This window comes from Narcine bancroftii, chromosome 9 (genome assembly GCF_036971445.1).
Source record: "Narcine bancroftii isolate sNarBan1 chromosome 9, sNarBan1.hap1, whole genome shotgun sequence".
Classification (NCBI taxonomy): Eukaryota; Metazoa; Chordata; class Chondrichthyes; order Torpediniformes; family Narcinidae; genus Narcine; species Narcine bancroftii.
In genome coordinates this window covers 74,702,174-74,723,685 of record NC_091477.1, presented here as the reverse complement: position 1 = coordinate 74,723,685, position 21,512 = coordinate 74,702,174, and the positions used below count along the sequence as shown (strand labels likewise).

Genomic DNA, 21,512 nt, shown 5'->3' with positions numbered 1-21,512 from the left:
TGTGATGAGCTGAGTCTACTCTTGTCCTGAGAGTTGCCACCTCCGTACCAGGCATTGATGCAACCAGCCAGAATGCTCTCCAAGGTAAACCTGCAGAAGTTTGAGAGCCTTTGGTGACATATCGAATCTCCTCAGACACCTCACAATGTATAGCTGCTGGCGAGCTTTCTTTATGATTGCATCAATGTGGAGGCTCCAGGACAGATTCTCGGAGATGTTCACACCTAGGAATTTGAAGTTCTTGACCCTCTCCACTACTAAGCCCTTGATGAGGACTGAATTGTGTTCCCCTGACTTCCACAATCATTTCCTTGGTTTTGCTGATGTTGAGCGCAAAGTTGTTGTCCTTACACCATTCAACAAGATGATCTATCTCCCTCCTGAACGCATCCTCATTGCAATTTGTGATTCTGTGAGTCAACGGTGGTGTCATCGGCAAACTTGTGGATGGCATTGGAATTGTGTCTGGCCACATAGTTATGGGTGAATAATGAGTAGAGCAGTGGACTAAGCACTCATCCTTGGGATATGCCTTTGTTGATAATCAGTGAGGTGGAGACGTTTCCAATCCGTACTGACTGGTTAAGTGTGGTCATGTGAAGGACAGAGTCATCACTGACAAGGCCTTTGAGATTAGATTATTGTGGAATAGGTTTACCTCAGTCAGCACAACATCATGTGTTGAAGGGCCTATACTGTGCTGTAATATTCTAAAAAAATATAAATTGGCAATAAACTATCATCGTCTATGGAGGGATGGATTTTGAAGAGTCACTTCAAACTTGGCTTTATTCTGGTTAACATACAAAGTTCATCTGCAATTAAAAAAGTCAAATTTAAAATATAAAGTGAAATCCCTGTGTTAAAATTACAACATGGGCCATTCCATTTTTTAATATCCCTAATTCTTTATGATTTGTTTGAAGTAAACAAAGTTGTGATGTAAAAGACTACCACAGTATTAGTGCTTCTTTGACATTCCTGACTTTATGCCAGGCAATAAAAGCATGGTTGCTAATTTATACATTTTTCTGTTAAATTATGTTTTATTACAGTTATAAGCATCTAAAACCAATAGAACAAGACTATTCATGAATCAGAGGTTATATATTTTCTGTCGTTGGTGGAGATTTCAATATCCTGTGGAAATTTCTAGTTTTTATTGACTACTTTTTTTTGTTAATTTTCTCTCATCTCTTTTGATTCATTGTCAGTGGGGTGGGAGTGGTGATGGGTTGAAAGAACAGGGTAAAGTTTGCCATCCCTCCTTCCCTTCTCCAACTATCGCCTCCTGCCTTGTGATCACCCCTTCTCCTCTCACTCTTTTGTTGGGACACCTGGCGACATTCTCCATACCTTGATGAAGGGCTCAAGCCTGAAATGTCAGTTATGCATTTTTACCTTTACTATTTGAAAGTGACAGGTTTGAGCATGGATTCTGGTTAGGGGAGGATATTCACGAAAAAGGCAAAGATAATGAGTGAATGGTGGAATGGGATCCATGGATTGATTAGCCTCTGATGCACTGTGTAACAATGAGGTTTAAGTGCCAGCAGTTCCCAGATTTGGGAATCCATGAACACTCAGTGACTCTGGGGGGGCTCTCTTTTGCTTTTCTTTCTCTGACTGAAAAGGGCGCCAGATAATGCTAATGGCCAATCTTTGTCTCCGTTATGGCAGACTAAGGCAATTTTGTGGAATATCACATTTCTGTTTCATTGCATGACATTAAATAGCATCTGATAGGTTCCACAGCCAACTTTGTCATCTGTCCAATTTCTACGGAGGCAACAATTGAATTTGGACCTTAAGAGAGACCAGCCCAGACTCCAAATGAGCACTTTCCAGCTGCTGGGTCAGAGACTGGAATTTTGGACGTTTGCTTATAAACTACCTTCCGAGAAGGACAATCGAAGTAGGGAGTGAGAGACAAAAATTGTAAGCATTTTGGCCCTCGGCCATTTGTGTGGATCCCACCTTATTCAGTGAAATTATGTTGATATTAGGCTTGGGTTAAATTGTTTTTGCAGGGCTTGCCTCTTGGGAAGTGTTTCAGTTTTGCTGGATTCACACTTATATCTGATCATCAGTTGGGCCATATTGCTGCTTTAATTTGGCATGATTACATAAGGTTGTATCACTCGAAAATAATTGATATTTTAAAGCAGTTATCTGGCATTTCATTAAATTTTAATGTATTATCTTTGACCTCCTGATCATTTAGAGCTTACTGTATGTTTTATTCACTAGACTGGTTTCAGAGATGGCAGGGTTGCTGTACCGTGAGAGCTTCAGTCAACTGGGACTTCATTCTCCTGAGTTTAGAAAAATGAGAGGTCTAGTCAAAACTTGGATACTTAAGGGCTTGCAATTTGAATGCAGAGATTGTTTCCCTGGCTGTGGATCTTATCAGATCAGATATTATTTATTATCATGTAATATTACATGAAATTGCCTTTCATTTGCCCTAATGCAAAGATTTGCCATGAACATTATCTGGCGCCCCTTATAGTCAGAGAAAGGGAAACAAAACAGAGTCCCCCAGAGTCACTGAGCGTCCGTGGGTTCGCCTCCAGCGCTCCCGCAGACTCTGCAGCCGCACAAGGCTCCAGTTCAGTTCAAACCATTGGCAAGCTGATCCCAGATCCAAACCTCCAACACGACAAAGAAGTCTTCAGCTCCCAGGCCCTTCAAAAACCCTTCTTGCCTTTGACGCCTTCTCGAATCCTGGTTCCAATACCTGGTTCTCATGAACCAGTCTCCAGCAGCCCTCAGTCTGTTGTGAATCCTTTGACCTGAAGCTACCAACAGCTTGCCACCTCTGTGAGTTCCTTGCCTGCAAGTCGCCGTCAGCTCGCTGTTTGTCTGTGCCCTTCAGCCGCAGATCCCCTTGCTGGCCCAGTCCTGTGCTTACTTTCCTTAGGGTCATCTCCTCTGATTCTTCTCAGTGGAGGATGTTCTTCCCCGTTACTGGTGCCCTGGACCAGTCTGCTGCTCACGACAACCTCTCGTGGCCTCTGCCAAACACAGGTGCTGCCATCTTGGGCTCAGACCCCGCAGTCACAGTATTTTAAATTCTGCTCCTTTAACAGAGACTTTGAAGCCTGTATGGAGCTGTTGGCAATAGGATCTGGCGGTCAGACCCTGTGGAGGAGTGCCTTGTCTCGGATCTCTCAGAGTCTGTACCAGCAGCAGATCTGCCATTACCGCAGCTCTGGCAGTGCCGTCAATTATTTTTTTGGGAGTACTGTCTCAGAGTAAGGGTAATGCCATTGAGGGCAGACATGAAGAAATATCTCAATCAGGGGTCGTGAAATATCTCCAGCATACTTTGGAAGTCGTTTGAATTCATTCAGATTGCTTGACTTCCGGATAGTAAGAAAATCGAGGGGTATGATAAAGGTGCAGGAAAATGGTGATGAGGTAGAAGCTGACCCATCGTCTTAATGGACAGGGGAGGAGGCCTGAATGGACCAATTCCTGCATCTATTCTCATATTGTTAAAAAATTCATTGCTTATTAGAAATCGATGGAAGAAAATGAGGAACTGAAGAAAAAACTGCAAGAACAAGAATACTTAATTCAGAGTAAAGATCTCCAACAGAAGCAACTGAGTAAGGAATTGGCCAGGTGTAATGAATTACTACTGGCCAGAGAGAAAGCTACCAGGTAATCCACTGTAGTTGGGCTGACACTATCAGGTCATGGGTTGGGTAACATATCATTCTGTATGTTAGCAGTTATGGACAGGATAAGAGCTTCCAGTTCAGCTTATAACTTCAGCTTATAACTGGTATCCTGCACAAAGCACAGCAGATTCCAAAATCCATCCAACCTTGGGCTGTTGCTGATGAGGCCTGCATTTATTCATGAACCAGCAATGTGGAAAAGAAAAAGTGTATATCATGGCTATTGTGATTTATGGTGTGAAAAAAAAAAAAAAAAAAAAAAAAAAAAAAAAAAAAAAAAAAAAAACCAGCTTCCTAAAGCGTTGGAGTCCTTGTGGTGAAAGAGCTCAGCGTGCTGTTGAGTCACATTCCAGGATCTAGACCTGGTCATGATGAAGGAACAGCAACAGGACTCTCCATTCCAAGCTTTGCCCTCCTTGTGGGCTGTAAGCTCGGAAGTTGCTGTAAGAGTAACGTAGGCAACCATGTGGCTTAGTTTGGTGGATAGGATGTAAATCAAGTACAGTACAACTCCGATTATCTGAAATGGTCGGGACCGGGGCTATGTTGGATAAACAGTTTTTTTTAATCAGATAACTGGTCATTTTTTTTAAAACAGCCAAGTAGCAACAGCAAATCACTTGTATCAAAGTTTAAACAACAAGGGAAGGCTTTTTAAGCATTAGAATGATGCTTAATTCTCACAAAAAAATGCTGGCCGCAACACCGCTGCCAATCACAGACGCATCCCCACAGCTGCCGTTGATCCCTGGGGAGGCTTCCTGGGCCGGAGGAACACTCACTGCCGAGTCGGTGGGCTCCTGTCTCCCTAGTTGCCAGAGCTCCCGACACCCGAGTCCCAATTCTGAATCGTCTACTGCACATGCACATAGTGGAGGATTCGGAGTCGATGTCAGCAGCTCCGGTGTGTGGGGAGGGAAGGGGAGGGAACACCACTGAGCTCGAGATCCTGCTCCTGCCTGGGAGACCTTTATCCTTGATGACACTGGGACACTGGATTCTTCCGACCGCTTGCGGCTGGGAGACAGCAGCATGCAATTTGAGAGGAAGAATTAGTGAGAAAAGTCAATAGGGGAAGGTAAAGAAGAAATGGAAAAGAGAGGTGAGGGAATTACCTGAAATGAGGACAATCGTTGTTCAATTCGGCTCCAAAAATATTTCAGATAAATGAGGATTTCTGATTCGTTTCGGAGAATACAATTTTGGATAATCGGAGTTGTACTGTAGAGTTAAACTTGTTGAGAGTTCTTGGAACTGCACCTAGCATAACTCCTATCCGTCCGTTGATCACATAATTATGCCTAAGTTAAAGGAATTAAAATACCCATTTTTTTCTGCAGAATGGGAAAAAGAAGTTAATAATTAGAGGACAAATGGTACCAGATTATTTGAAAACAGTGAACTCAGTTGATTTTCCTCTGGGTAAAAGGTGGATGAATGGGCCAGGTCCACTATAATTTGAATGAATGGCAGCACAGTTTTGATGGGTTAAATTACCTTTTTTCTGTGATAGATTCAAATTAGATGAGATGCTTGAGATTCTTTTCCACTTTTTACAGAGCAAGTTCTGATGTCATGCCAACTTTTGTCATAGGTTCTCCTGCAATTTGTCCTCGCTGCTTTTTATAATTGAATTTTTTACAACATTACATTTTAGTTTAATTTTTTTTAAAATCTAGAGATACAGAATAGTAAAATTTCCTTCCATCTCATGAGCCCACGCTGCTCAATTGCACCCATGTGACCAATTAACCTGCCAACCCTGTTTGTTTAAAATTGCAATCGAACTCTAGAAATTTAATGTTTCCCCAATGAAATTCTTTCTGGTAAAAGTACAGTGGGGAAAACCAGTGGATGGGAAGTAATATAATCTTTGTTGTGATGCATGTCAGGGAGAATTTTGTGCTCTCCATTCAAACTGGTTATCACCGTAGAATTGCTACATCCCAATCATGGCTGTGAAAAGGTTTTGTGGATAAAGTAGAAGGATGTCAGTTGATATTTTAAGATTCATGTTTCAGTATTGATTAAATATTGAACACTGAAAATTATTTTCATTGATCTTGCTGTTAATTTCCTCAAAATGCATCAAATGTATGTTAATTTATTAATGCACTTCTGCAATTAAATACATTTCTGAACAGAGCTCTTTTAAAAAGTAGGTTCTTTTTGTACTCTGGTTTCCAGCAGCCAAACTGAGCTCCAGCGGGAAGTTACCCTCCAGACAAGCCCACAAAGTGAGAAAAATCTGATGGATGAAGTTACTGTCCTTAAACAGAGGTAAACATCAAGAGAGTTTGAAACGTGTTGTGGCAAGAATACAAAACTGACATTCAAAGCTATTTCTCACTTCCCAATCTGGAGTGAAAATATTCCAGACAAGTGCTTAAATCAAAGAATCACATCGTACAGAAGGGTGCCATTTGATCTATTAAGTTATGTCTTGGCGCATAAAGATCTATTCATTAGTTCCTTTTCTTGACTCTTTCCTCACAGGCTTCAGGTGTTGGCTTTTTAAATATATTGTTTCCATTCGTTATTTTTGGTTTGTATTTGAAGTGAACCCAGTTCTAGTTATCATGTGACATGTTGAGTGTATTCCTAACCCTGAGGCTGGAAGTTGAGATTTGTAGTCTGGGGGCATCATGATTCAGGAGTGAAGAATTGTTGTCCATTCTTGAACTTGTCATGAACATTTCACGTCAAAGAAATGTGGGAGGTTTGTTAAACTCAATACTCACCAGGTAAAGCAGAAGTCAGATCCTGAAGCAAGGTAAAGGATGTCAGGTTGGACCTTGCACCGTAATTGTTCCGACTTTTCCCTTTTCTCTAAATGCCCAACTGGGAAGCTTTCCCATGCCTTGAGCTGAGTAGGATCAGCTACACTCAGTGTCAGATCTTCATGTTTGATGTGTCTCTTTTTTCACTTGTTGTCTTCCCATCACCTGTTTCTCTGCCTTTTATTTCAACAATTACTGCCCCAACTTTTCTAGGTATCATAACCCCCAATCTTTCGGGGCACTTTACATGTGAATCAGAATCAGAATTTATCATGCTGAACAAGTCATGAAATTCGATGTTTTTGCGGCATCATCTTAGTGCAAAACATTCATATTCTAACCATCTTATGACATTACTACAAGTAAAAAAAATAATAATAGTACACGAAAAATAAGGCAGGTCTCAGGTCTGTTGTTTAGAGGCTTTTCCCTGCTGCCCATCTTGAAAAGGTCATCTGCGTCTTCATTTGTGTTCAGGAATTATTTAAAAATCTTAGCCAGAACCCCCCAAGGATATCTTCCCATGCTTTCAGCTACAGCTCGGGACAAATCCCACATGGTTGATTAGTTAGGAATCTGATGACAGCTGGGAAGAAGCTATCGTTGTGCCACTGAGTGCTTGTCTTTAGGCTCCTGTACCTTTTTCCCCGATGGTGGCAGAGTGAAGAGGGCATGGCCTGGTTGGAGGGTAGAGGATAGAGGATAGAGGCTGTTTTTTTAAGACACTGCCTCATGTAGATATCCTTGATAGAGTTAGTCTGGTGCCTGTGATGTTGCAGGCTGAGTTAACGAGCCTCTGGAATTTATTCTTTTCCTGAGAGTTGGCACCTCCATACCAGGCAGTGATGCAACCAGCCAGAATGCTCTTCCACGGTACACCTGTAGAAGTTTACGAAAGTCTTTGATGACATACCGAATCTCGTCAGGCACGTCAGAAAGTATAGGTGCTGGCGAGCCTTCTTTGTGATTGCATCAACATGGAGGCTCCAGGACAGATCCTCAGAGATGATGACACCCAGGAATTTTAAGTTCTTGACCCTCTCCACTACTGAGCCCTCGATGAGGACTGGGTCATGTTCCCCTAACTTCTTCCTGGTCCACAATCATCTCCTTGGTTTTGCTAATGTTGAGTGCAAAGTTGTTGTCGTTCCACCATTCAGTGAGCTGATCTGTCTCCCTTCTGTACGCTTCCTAATTGCCATTTGTGATTCTGTCGACAATTGTGGTGTCATTTGTAAATAGCATTGGAATTGTGCCTGGCCACATATTTGTGGGTGTATAACGAGTAGAGCAGTGGGCTAAGCACACATCCTTGGGATGTGCTTGTGTTGATAATCAGTGAGGAGGAGACGTTGTTTCCAATTCATACTGACTACGGTCTTTTGATGCAATTGCGTGATGTAATCTTTGTTCCTATTTCTTACCTATATATTGTTCAAGAATAGATATTATTATGTGAAAATGTGGCTCCATTTTTCTCATCTCTGCCAATAGCATCTAGTTCTATCTCACCACATCTTTCTCAACACCTGACTGCTTCTAAACTGTCAGACCACTCAATTCGCATCCTGGAAATTTCCTAGAGCTTAAGTTTTTTTTATTATCTGACTGCACATATACAGCCATACGAAACAGTGTCTTTCTGGACCACATATGTGATGCATTTCTCACACAGCACATAATAATCACATGCATTCATAAAAATATAATATAAAATAAATGTGTATAAATATTTTACTTCAGTTTCCTTTATAAGAAACCAAGGTTACAGGATACCATTCATCAATCATTCAACAAATGTTCAATCTAGCCTGCAGTTAGCTCTTTCCCAACCTGGCAGTCCTGATTTTGTTGCTCCTGTATGTCCTTCCTGAAGGTAGTAGGTCAAAAATATTGTGTGATTGATGGTAGGGATCCTCAATAATGCTTTAAGAAATGTTCCCGGTAAATATTATCAATAGACCAAAGGGGGACCCAGTGATCTTCTTGGCCATTTAGATAATCGACATCCAGTCCAATGCTTTGTAGCTACCATTGCCATACAAAGATGCAGCCAGACTGGATGCTCTTAACTTTGCTCATGTAAAATATCATGATGGGGGTCAGTAGCCTTGCTCTCCTCAACCTTCTTAGGAATTGTTGGTGCTACTGTGCCTTTCTGACTAATGAGGATGTGTTGTGGGTCCAGAATATGCCATCTGTTATATCCACACCAAGGAACTTTGTACTCTCCATTCTCTGCACAATGGAGCCATTGTGCCCTTCATCCTCCTTCAGTCCACAATCATCTCTTTTGTCTACTTTGAGACTCTGGTTGTTGTTTTTGCACCTTTTTCTGAGCCTCCCAACCTCCTCTCTATGTGTGACTCATCACTGTTGCCAATGAGGTCGACTACTGTTGTATTATCCACAAACGATGATTTTGTTTGAACTGAATCTGGGAACATTATAGCCAGCATCTTCAATCTCCATCTCCTTCCTTGCCAAAACTTTGAGCCTTCTGTTTTGGCCTTGTGCTTCCACATCCATTTGTTCCATTGCCCTTGGGCTCACACTTTGGCTTCTCTTTCAAACCACCAATCTCTCTAGTATTTATAACACACCTTAATCATTGCTATTTTCTGTCATCATCTGGTTTGATATTCAATTTTCCCCCACTATAGTTCTTTCAACTTTCAAGCAATGTATGTGCATGTATTGATGATGTTTCAAGTTCTTGATGTGCCCAGAGGGTTGAGTGGTCTACAATGGAACACAATCTTGCAGCCACATAGTCTGATTAATTTTATTGCATCTTGCAGAATGCTGATATTTTGTAGTCTGTCAAATGACAGGAGCAAGTTATATTTTTTCAAAGCAAAAATGGTTTTTTTTAAAAGAAGAACCCCTTTGCAAGTCTGAGGTAAGATTTGGAAGGGGGAGAGTCATGAACTCATAGCTGGTTAAATTTAGAGGGCATTATGGGGTTATGGTATTTATAATGTATGAAAGTTTTGTGAAAGCTCTTTATAAATTAGAATTTGTTCACACACCCTTGTTTTTGGACGGAGAAATTGTAAAGTGTACAAACCAAAGTTGTACTGATTTGTATCAAACCACTTGTACTAATCCAGTTAAATATTTTTACCTCTGGAATGGAGCTGCTAATGGGTAAAACCAAAGATTGATTGCTCTGAAGAGAAACTGCTGGAAATAAAAGGTCAGGTAGAGGTTGTGAAAAGAGAAAAAAAGTTTCAGATGATCTTTGACCTGAAACATTAGCCATTTCATTTTCCACAGATGCTGCCACATATTTTGAGTGTTTTCAGCATGGTCTCTTTTAATGTCAGCCGTCCAACATCATCAGTTTTATGATTTTTCATTCACCTTACACCACTTTATTGATTTTGAGGAGGAACATGTTTGTAATGGAATGAGATTCAGTTAGGTCAAAAGAAAGGTTGACTGTAACACTCCCTCGCTCGACTACTAGGCTTTTAAATGTACAATTCATGATTTCCCATTGGAATCAGATATAGTCAGACTGCTTAAGGGAGGTCAGATCACAGAATCTGAATGTACAGGTAGAACAGAAAAGACACAAATTTATAACCATAGCATTTGAAACCATTTGATGATAGTGGAGTTTCTCAGTGTCACAGCCTTGAGAGAAAAAAAAGGTCAATTTTCTCAGAGTGCATAATCTTGAAATAAAAATCGGTTTCATTAGTTTAGATTCCGCAAATGAGAATGTTCTCAAAAAACAGGAAGAGCTGAAGCAGATGGAAGAAGAAAACAGTAAATGCAAGTTGGATGTTAAAAAGGTACAGAGCATCAGTGTTCCTCTATTTATTGAAAAAAATTACTGTAGATGTTGTATAATTTCCTTTTTCATATTTCTTAATTTGTTTAGAAATATTGCATAACCTGCTCTTGGAGCTGTTTTACCATTATGTAACTGACTTAACTGCAACATTGAGATAATTTATAATTTTAAGATGCAGGACAATAACAAGCCCCTTTGAAATGATTAGAAATGGTTTTTCTATTGTTATCTTTCTCTCTGATAACCCCCCCCCCCCCCGATCTCCCATCCTTCTCATTTTCTATCTGAGTTACCATCTCAAGAGATTGAGAGTTCATGTTTGCAAAAAACGACAGCTTCAGCTGGGTGATCCTGGGCACAGTAAATCCTTTTGGGCTGTAGGGAATATTGTAGGCTGTCCAGTCGTGCATAGGTTCCAGTAGGGATTCAGGGAGCTGGATCTGAAGCAGTAATCTTGGGTGTCAATTTTTTTAAAGCATCCTTTCTCACCCCACTTTCAGTCCTGTTTCTGGGAATTGGTAATCTTCTTGCTTCCTCATTAGAACAGTTAACAATGTAGAATGCAAACCAAGAGCCACTGTCTTTTCAGTTGCATCATGGAACAACAGTCAGCATCCATATTAAAGCACAAGAATAGCAAGTGCTGGAATCTTGAGCAAGCAAAGACCAGCTGGGAAAAAAAAAACAACAGGTTGGGCAAGATTCATGGATGGAGAGTCAAGGTTTTGAGTCGGGACCCTTTTATTCCCTTGAAAAAGGGTCCTGACCCTAAATGTTGTTTGTCCATTTCTCTCCATGGATACTGCATGACCCATTGAATCCTTCCAGTTTCTCATTGCTTGCAGCAGGCAAGCACACACTGACGGGCAAAATTTGAAGCACACCAGGGAGCCTGTTGAGCCTTGTGGAAAGTCAGATCAGCATCACTCAACGACTTTGGGCCACAGCCTCGTAGTACAAATGAGGACGGTGTGGCAAAAATATCACAGATTGCAAACATAAAATAGCTGAATTATTGTAGTGAGTGTGCAGGGCTGGCCCACGATTTGACGAGACTTTTACATTAATCTTCATATTGACCAGTGTCACCTGAACAATTTGTGTTTCAATGTTGCCTGCAATTCTCTGGAGGAATTATGATTACTTTTGAAATGTAGATTTCTATGTCCATGCCTGTAAACTTCTTGTTAAGATCAAATGCTGCAAGTATGATAGGGTCGATTTCTCGAGAATGCAAAATCTCAGGCCTAACGTGGCAGGGAGATTTAATGAGGCGCCATGTTAAGGAATGCTGCTACAGTACTACTTTCTTGGTAGTCTTAGTTGTCTTGGACCCTTGTCACTCGGCATTTCAGTTAACTAGGATGCCTTCCTCACAGAGCTACCAGCTCTCCATTGGTATTGCCATGTTAGCTCTGAGATTTTTATCCTATCATGGAACATGGAGCATAACAGCACAGTAGAGGCCGTCACCTTACAATGTTGAGCCAACCTATGTAAGCCTAGTCCCTGGAAGTAAAACACAACAATCTGCGGACACTGTGGTTGAAGTAAAAATGCAAAACTGGAGAAACTCAGCAGGACAAATAGTGTCCCTTATATCTCTTTCTCTTTGGCTTGGCTTCGCGGACGAAGATTTATGGAGGGGGTAAAAAGTCCACGTCAGCTGCAGGCTCGTTTGTGGCTGACAAGTCCGATGCGGGACAGGCAGACACGATTGCAGCGGTTGCAGGGGAAAATTGGTTGGTTGGGGTTGGGTGTTATATAGCAAAGGTAAAAATACACAACCAATGTTTCTGACTTGAGCCCTTCATCAAAGTATGGAAAAATGTTGACAGGCATTGTTCGCCTGCCAATATTTTTCCATCCCTTGATGAAGGGCTCAAGGCTGAAACGTCAGTTATGTTTTTTTCTTTCTTTTTAAAATATTTTTTAATAGACAAAACCCTAAGTACATAGTCTTCTAGTTAATAGCATACAACAGGTCACGTAATACATATTATCCAGATAAATTGTAAATTAGAAATATACCCATAATTGTTTATTTAACTTGTCTCCTACGAAATATCAAATTCTATAGTTGTATTGAATTAACAGTTAATCCGTTCCTCATAAAATAACAAAATTAATATTGAATAGAAAATAGATAAGATGCAATTAGAATTCCACTATATAAAATAAAAGGTATTTTCATCTTATTCTGTGATATGATCTATAATAATCTACACTTAAACCCAGCATTAGATAAAATTTGGTTATGTATTTTTACCTTTGCTATATAAAGGACACTGCTTGACCTGCTGAGTTTTCTCCAGCATTGTTTTTATACCTACTCCCTCCCTAGTCCTTCCCTTTTCACATTCATAACCCTCTATTTTCCTACGCCTATCAAAGAGCATTTTAAGTGTCCCTATTGTACCAGCCTCCTCCTCCACCCCAGGCAATGCATTCCAGGAACCCACTACTCTTGAAGAAAAAAAACTTAACTCTGCCATCTTCCTTAAACAGATGTCCAATGGTACTTGTTATTGTCACCTCAGCAAAAAAGTGCTGGTTTGTCCACCTTATCGAAGCCTATTGACGTGCGTATATTGCAGAAATTGTCATTCTTGTGGAGTTTGATCTTTAATGAGATGTTTTACATTAAAGTTAATTTGCACAACCATGAGGTCTTTTTTTTTGGCTGTGCTATCAGACCCTCTTAGAATTGTGGATCAGATTGAAATCCTAGTACAAAATCTGGAGTTTCACCTCCTGCCGTAGGGTGAGGAAGCTGCCAGCGATCAGAAAATCAGTGATTTGTGAGGCCATCTGCAGATATTCTCACTGTCTGACCAGAAAGGAAGGAGAGTGAAGATGGTTCTGTTTCCACGGCCATGTTTGTGGATCAGATGTTCAATGCTGAAAATCAGGTTTTACACCAAAGCATTTAAAGATTATAATCATTTGCCAGTTACACTGATTAACAGCAGCCCTTTAAGCCTTTACAGCACCAGCGATTGGGACCGGGTTGGAATCCAGCGCTGTCTGTAAGGAGTTTGTACGTTCTCCCCAGGGGCTTCGGTTTCTCCCACCATTTGAAACGTACTGGGGGGGTGTAGGTTTTTAAATTAAAAAAAAATTTAGACAAACAACACAGTAACAGGCCATTTTGGCCCACAAGTCCATGCCCCTCAATTTATACCCCATTAATCTACACCCCCAGTACATTTTGAATAGTGGGAGGAAACTGGAGCCTCCAGAGAAAACCCACACAGACAAGGGGAGAATGTTCAAATTCTTTACAGAGAGTGCAGGATTCGAATCCTGGTCCAGTCCTGATTGCTGGCACTGTAAAGACATTGGACTAACCGTGCCACTCTTTGGTTAATGAGGTGTAAATTGAGCAGCATGGACTCGTGGGCCAAAATAGCCTGTTACCATGCTGTATGTCTAAATTTAAAAACTTTATTCACATAGTAAATTAAAAAAATATAAATTTACCATTGCTTATCAGTTAGGCCAAAATAAAAGATTAATTTTAAAAGCTTTCTTGAAAATAATCAAGTCCAATGAGTGGAAGCTTGTTCTTGAGATTAATTGACTGGGTTCACTATTGTGAGTGCCAACTTCTCCGAGTGGTTTGAAGCATGTGAAAGGTAATTGAAGCTGGACTGACTTTCTTGGTGTAGCACATCATGGAAAGAGGCCATTCAACCCAGTGAATCTTCAACAACTTTCAGCACCCGTCTCCACTCATCCCATTATATTCTCCCCACACTCCCATCAACTATTAGTCTCTCACACAATTGGGGCAATTGTTAGTGGCCAAACCAATCCTGACACCTTTGTAACATGGGAGGAAAATCTGTGGTACCCAGGGAACCCACGTGGTCGCAGGGAGAAGAGACAGGACTGATGGTCCAGATTGAACCTGGGTTGCTGGGAATGTGAAGGCATCAGTTTGATCAGCTGCACTATCTGGCTCTTCACAGGGATGGAAGCAAATGCAGTCCAGCTGTCCTAATTGCACTGCATGTTAAATAGTTATTAAGGGGTTTAAAAAGTTTAATCCCATAGTCCCTGTAATGTACAAGAAGTTGGTCTGATTGGTATTTAATCTACAATCTCAGTATTTAATTGGATGGCTCCGTCCTTTCGCTTGCAGTCTGCATTGTGAGCTACCTCCAGTTCACCAGTGGGAGTTGGTATTCCACTGACGATGTTTTATTCCTGCCACAGCTAAGAGACCAGTTGAATTTGGTCGAGCAGCAACACTGCTCGGAGTTGAAGGGAATGAAGCTCGAGATCTCACAGCTCACCTCAGATCTGCACCAGCGCGATGTGCTGATTGCGACAATGAGAGCGGCCACCTCCAACGTGGAGCGACAGCTTCGAAGTGAATTGGAAAAGACCAACAGGACTGCAAAAGAAATGAAGGTTTGCAAACTAACTCCATTCATTCAAAGTCAAGGAAATTCAGACAATGCTGGAAACACTCAGCAAATGGAAAGAGAAACCGAGTTAACAGTTTCAGACTGTTAAGCAAGAAAGTCTGTAGATGCAGTACACAACATGCTAGAGAATTCTACTGCAGGTCTCGAGCACGTTTGTGTATTGAAACAGTCCAGGCAGAAGACCCCTCCCCACCCATATCATTGTTTCTCTTTCCACAGATGCTGCCTGACACAAGTGTCACAGTATTTTTTGTTTCTATTCTCTTACTTCTACGTATGTTGTTTCAGAATTTGACATTCTGCTTACAGAACTTGAGAATTAAGAACAGAAGTTGGCAACCTTGGCCTTCAAGCCTGATAGCGAGGGTTTTGGCTTTGCGAGGTAGGGATTAGTGCCGAGCTGACTGATGACTGCACTGCCAGGTTCTGTTCAACCAGAAACATTAAGTTTGCAGATGCTACAACAGCAGTCGATAGCAATGATGACCTCATAATACAGAGAGGAGATTGGGAGGCTTATAAAAAGTGGTGAGAACAACAACTTGAGTTCATTGAGACAGGACAAAGGACATGATTGTGGACTTCAGGTCGACACTCTCCACGACACATCAATAGTTCTGTCATGGAGAGCACAAAGGTCCTTGGTGTGCCCATAAAGACCGATCTATAATGGATCCACAACACTTTCTCATTAGTCAGGAAGGGTCAGTAGAACCTACACCTTTTTTTATTTTATTTTATTTTTTTTTATTTTTCACACCATAAATCACATTAGCCATGATATACACTATTTCTTTTTCACACATATACAGTGACTTTTTCTCCCCCCCCCCACTCCCAAGCCACCCCCCCACCCCCCCTTCTCATCCATTTTAGGTATACAATCTAGGTTGCATTAAGCCAGTCAGACAATGTTGTCATTCAACAAAAATACACCAGAAATTCTACTGAGTCCATTCTTTTCTTTCCTTCTCCTTCCATCAACTTAGGTAATGTTTGTCCCCGGTAGGTTTTCGCTATTGTATTTAATGTAAGGCTCCTATACTTGTTCGAATATTTCAATATTATTTCTTAACCTATATGTTATTTTTTCTAATGGAATACATTTATTCATTTAAATTTAGTAGTTTCTTCCTTTTAATTTGGTTATGTATTCCATTAATATTTAAAGTCATATAGTTCAGCATAGCCCTTTTATATTTTGTTTATCTTCTCTTTCCGTTTTTCCATCATTACCTTTCCTCCTTTTCCATTTCTGTTTTCTTATTTTCAACTCTTTATAAGACAACATTCCTACAACATCCAACATTTTCCTTATTCTCCTATTTCTATCTTATTTATCCCCAATCTCCCCTTCCCCTCCTGAGTTGTCCTTTATCCCTTGTCGGACAACCACATCTCCCCTCTCCATTTGGATTTGCGAATCCACTCGCAAGCGTCAACTGATTTTGCAGTGACCGCTATTTCACCCCACCCTGCCCCCCCAGAAAAGATTTCACTTTTCATATGTCACAAAGGTCACTCTTTTAATTCCCTCCTTATTCTCTCTATTCCATTACCTTCCCTTATTAATTCTTGTCTATACTATCTATATTTTCCTCTAAGTACAGATACATTCACGTATGCACATTATCTCTATTCACACTTATACCTCTTTACCCGCATACATATCAATCGTGATCATTTTTACTCTCATTACCCGTCTTCATCCCTCAGTCTATTTTTGTCTTTACCCACATACATATCAATCATGATCATTTTAACTCTCATTACCCGTCTTCCTCCCTCAGTCTATTTTTGTAATTGTTCTGCAAATTTTCGTGCTTCTTCTGGATCCGAGAATAGTCTGTTTTGTTGTCCTGGAATAAATATTTTCAATACCGCTGGATGCTTTAGTATAAATTTATACCCTTTCTTCCATAAAATCGCCTTTGCTGTATTGAACTCTTTTCTCTTCTTTAGGAGTTCAAAACTTATATCTGGATAAATGAAGATTTTTTGCCCTTTATACTCCAGTGGTTTGTTGCCCTCTCTTACTTTTTCCATTGTCTTCTCCAGTACCTTTTCTCTTGTAGTATATCTTAGGAATTTTACTACAATAGATCTTGGTTTTTGTTGTGGTTGTGGTTTAGAGGCCAATACTCTATGTGCCCTTTCTATTTCCATTTCTTGCTGTAGTTCTGGACATCCTAGGGTCTTAGGGATCCACTCTTTTATAAACTCCCTCATATTCTTGCCTTCTTCATCTTCCTTAAGGCCCACTATCTTTATGTTATTTCTTCTGTTATGGTTTTCCATTGTATCTATTTTTTGAGCTAGTAGTTCTTGTGTCTCTTTAGTTTTTTTATTAGATTCCTCCAATTTCTTTTTTAAGTCTTCTACCTCCATTTCTGCTGCTATTGCCCGCTCTTCCATCTTGTCCATTTTCTTTCCCATTTCTGTTAAGGTCATCTCTATTTTATTCATTTTCTCTTCTGTGTTGTTTATTCTTTTTCTTAAATCCTTAAATTCCTGTGTTTGTCATTCTTTAAATGACTCCATGTATCCTTTAATAAGAGAAAGTACCACCTTCATCTTGCCTTTCTCTTCTTCTTCTATTTCACTGTACTCTTCCTCTTCCTCTTCTTCTTCCTCTGGGTTGACCATCTGTTGTTTCTTTGGTGCCCTTTCCTCCTCTTCTTTCTTGTTTCTATTGTCTTCTGTGGTCTCTTCTTGCTGCAGGTGTTCTGCAGCTGTCGTTTCCGGCTGTGGAGATCGACTCCCCAGCTGGTCCCCCCTCCCGTCGGTGTGTTTTTTTTCATTCGCATCGCGCATGCGCGGTTGCGCACTTTTACTCGGCTCAGCGAGCCATTTTTGTAGTCCATTATTTACCGACCTGAGGGAGCGGGTTTCTCTCTCCGCAGCGGGCCTCTTCGGACAGGTAAGGCCTTCACCTTTTTCCTCCTTTGTCTTCTCTTCTTCTCTTCTTACCGTTGCTTTCGATTTTTCTTTTTTTGTCGCCATCTTCTTTCCACCTTTATACTCACTTTTCTGTAACTTTTATTTCTGTGCCTTTGTGTTTTCCTTTGTTTTTCCCGACTTTTCTGGAGAGGGCTGGAGTTCACCGTCCGGCCACTACTCCATCATGTGACTCCTCCCCAGAACCTACACTTCCTAAGGAGGTTGTGGAGGGCAAGGCTACTGGCCCCATCTTGATAACATTTGACAGGAGCACAAGTAAAGAGTCAATACAATTGTCAGAATGGCTAAGATGTACATGAGATATACACACATACAAATATATATATGTGTGTGTGTATGTATGTGTGTACACACCCGGTATTTATGTATGGATGTGTGTTATATATAAAAGATGTATGTTTATATGTGTGTGTGTGTATGTATTTTAAATTGTATCATTCTGCATACCTATTATTGTGTTGTGTGTACCTGAGAAATGCTGTTTTGTCTGGTTGTGTAGGTTCAGTTTAGTCAGATGATAATAAACCAATATTTTTTTAAGTTGCCACATCTATTTTCAATTTATCAAACATGGGCAGAATGCTTTGAGCCACCAAGACGATGGAATTCCTTCCCTGCGACCCATCACCTCTTTATTTTTAAGACACTCTTTAAAGGAGTGACCACTTTTGTATGACATTCCTTAAACGACTTAACCTGCTACAAACCCCAATCCGGTGCAATAGATGATGGCAATGCTTCACTCCCAGATGAACTCAATGCCTCCTATGCCCGATTTGACCATAAGAATAAGGAAGGACCACCCTGCTGCATCCCCATGTCCCCTGATGATGTGTGGGCTGCCTTCAGGCGAGTGATTCTGAGGAGAGCATCTGATCTGTTTGGAGTACCTGGTTTTGCGTCTTCAAATATGCGATGACCAACTTGCCAATGTATTGATGGATATCTTCAGTACCTCACTCTGGCAGGACATGGTATGTGCCTGTTTTAAACAGACATCCATCATCCCCTTAAAATTGATCAGCAAACTCCAAGGCCTGGACCTCAATAACCCACTGTGTAATTGGATCCTGGATATCCTCACCTCCAGACCACAATCAGTGAGGATTGGTAAGAACATCTCCACAATTTCCATCAGTACTAGAGAACCACAGGGTTGCATTTTTAGACCCCTGCTCTACTTGCTATACACAAGAGTGTGTGGCTCGGTACAACAACAACACCATCTACAATTTTGCTAATTATGCCACAGTAGTGGATTGTATGAAAGGGGGCTCTGAGACAGCAAACAGGAGGGAGATGGAAAACCTGGCTGGATGGTGCACCAGCAACATCCTTGCACTCAACGTCACCATAACCAAGAACCTGATTATTGATTTCAGGAAGGGAAAACCAGAGATGTACAATTCAGTGATTATTGTGGTATCAGAGGTGAAGAGGGTAAGCAATTTAAGTTTTTGGGAGTCACTCTTTTGTATGATCTTTCCATGTCCCAACACACAAATGGCATCGTGAAGAAAGCATGTCAGCACCTCAGGAGTTTGCGGAGGTTTGATATGACATCAGAAGCTCTGAAAAATTTTCTGCACATGTGTGGTGGAAAGTGTGCTGACTGGCTACATCACGGTCTGGTATGCAGACACCAATATCCCTGAGCGTAAAGCCCTCCATAGTGGACACACCCCAGGACATCATAGGAAAATCCCTCCCCTCTATTGAGAACATCCACAAGGAATGCTGCCATTAGAGAGCAGCAGCAATCATCAAAAACCCTCACCACCCAGCACATGCTCTGTTCTTGCTGTACCATCAGAAAGCAGGTAAAGGTGCCACAAGACTCGCACCACCAGGTTCAAGAACAGCTCCTACCCCTCCACCCTCAGACTTCTCAACAACAAACTCTGTCAGGGACTTATTTAAGGACTCTTACATTTGCGCTTAATTGATTTTTTTTGGTCTCTCTGTCTTGCACAATCTGTTAGTTTACATTTCTTTATTTGTTTACATGTGTATGTTGAGTCAGTTTTTTGGCACTGCCAATAAGTGGTAATTCTGCCTCTCCCGCTGGAACAAGAATCTCAGAATTGTATGTGATGTCATGTATGTTCTCTGACAATAAATCTGAAAACTTTATCGTAGCAGTTGAAGATTAGCGGGAATTGGCGCACAGGATTTGAAGCCAGCATGGGTCAGCCATGATCAGACTAAAGGGTGGGGACAGGCTTGAGGGACCGGTGACCCTCCTGCTCCTGTTTTCTCCAGCTATTGTGTTTTGATAATCTCTCCTTCACCGTCATCTTGCTTGTGTTTTACTGCGATCGAGGTGTTCTGTCAGCCGCCCGCTTCTTTCAATATGTTTAAGACACAGATTTTTACACAGAAGGGGAATCAAGGGTTCTGGGGAAACAGCTGGGCAAGTGGAGCTGAGTCCATGGCCAGATTGGCCACGATCTTTTTGAATGGCAGAGTAGGTTTAATGGGGTGAATGGGTGAATCCTGCTCCCATTCCTTATCTCATGTTGATGATTATAAATAATTCTGGGTATCTGGAGTGTCAACTAAAATTGCCAGCCAGATAAATGATTTTGGTTAAATAGGTAATCAAAGGATGTTATTTTCCTTGCAAATCTGGAATGATGCAAATAGATAGTCAGGATTGGGAAGAAATACATTGCCTTTCGTTATCAGGGTGGCAAGGTTGGCGTAGCAGTTAGTGCAACGCTGCTACAGAGCCAGCGATCAGGACTGAAGTTCGAATCCCACGCTGTCTGCAAGGAGTTTGTATGTAATCTCCGTGGGTTTTCCCATCCTTCAAAACCTCCCAGGGGTTGTAGGTCATTGAGTGTAAATTGGGCGGCATGGGCTCATGGGCTAAAAGGGCCTGTACCGACTGGCCTGTATGTCTAAATTTAAGGTTATAAGATCATAAATTTAAAATATAACATTTGAACTTTCTATGAGATCAATCTCATGGATCTCGTTTCAATGGTGTCGATTTTTGGTTCTGCACTTTGTTTAAATCTTGGATTCCAAGCACTGAATGTCCTCGAGCTATTTAACTAAGCGACATCACAGCCTATTCCGAAACAGGCCATGGCTTTAGCACCATGGTTATCATTTTCCTCATTTAACAGTGCTAAGGTTTATTACTGCTACTCCTAGGCATTGTTAAAATGCTTGTCAGCCCATTCAAGCGGCTGAGTTGCAGAGAGAAGCACAGATTAGAACTTTGAGTGCAGCGACGTTGTCAGAATTGCTTCCATCTGAAGTTGTAAATAACCCATTTTTCAAGTTGCCTGACATGACTAATTTCCAGAGGTTTTTTACAGTTTTTATTGTACAGGTTCAACTGGGCTGTAGATCTGGGTGGGGGAAAAACACACAGTAAATGCGAAAAAGGATTTGTTCTGTATAATAGAATAGAGTAATAGGTTATTTAATGAGCTGCTCATTTGGCAGAGGGCTTGTACCCTGGATGTACAGGTTGAAGATAATAGGGAAAAGTGCCAGAAGGTGATGTTCTGGATCACATTGCTTGCAAGGATGGAAGCATTTTCAATAATAATTTCCTACTGGGCAATTGGAAGGGGAGCATTCCCAAGCTTGTGGTGAAAGGGCAAGGAAGGAAAATAATTGAAAAACTCTCAACAAATTTGTGAGCAGGCTTAATGGACCGAGTGACAGCCTCCAGTTCCATGTGAGTTTTAGCAATTGGCTTGGCTCTGTAAAATGGTCGTTTCATTTGTTTTGAATCTCAGTGGAGTACAGTCCATTCTGGGCTAACAATGTCTAAACCTATGTAGCTGTTTGTTGACCTGACTATATGTGACATGTGGGAACA

The 21,512-nt window shown here is 41.1% G+C and overlaps 1 protein-coding gene across 8 annotated transcripts in view; it reads left to right on the top strand.

The window, feature by feature from the left end:
* Nucleotides 1-21,512, top strand: part of cep63 (centrosomal protein 63) — an 83,110-nt gene that overhangs the window by 42,759 nt on the left and 18,839 nt on the right. For 7 of the 8 annotated variants that reach the window (XR_011344033.1, XM_069896498.1, XM_069896494.1 and 4 more), the window contains 4 exons: nucleotides 3,524-3,669; nucleotides 5,877-5,969; nucleotides 10,179-10,272; nucleotides 14,496-14,693. Coding sequence is in view for 7 of the 8 variants with exons in the window: in XM_069896498.1 (XP_069752599.1) it covers nucleotides 3,524-3,669; nucleotides 5,877-5,969; nucleotides 10,179-10,272; nucleotides 14,496-14,693 (531 nt within the window). In the remaining variant the exon portion in view is untranslated. The remainder of the gene's footprint in view (nucleotides 1-3,523; nucleotides 3,670-5,876; nucleotides 5,970-10,178; nucleotides 10,273-14,495; nucleotides 14,694-21,512) is intronic. The other variant, XM_069896500.1, reaches the window with a different exon arrangement.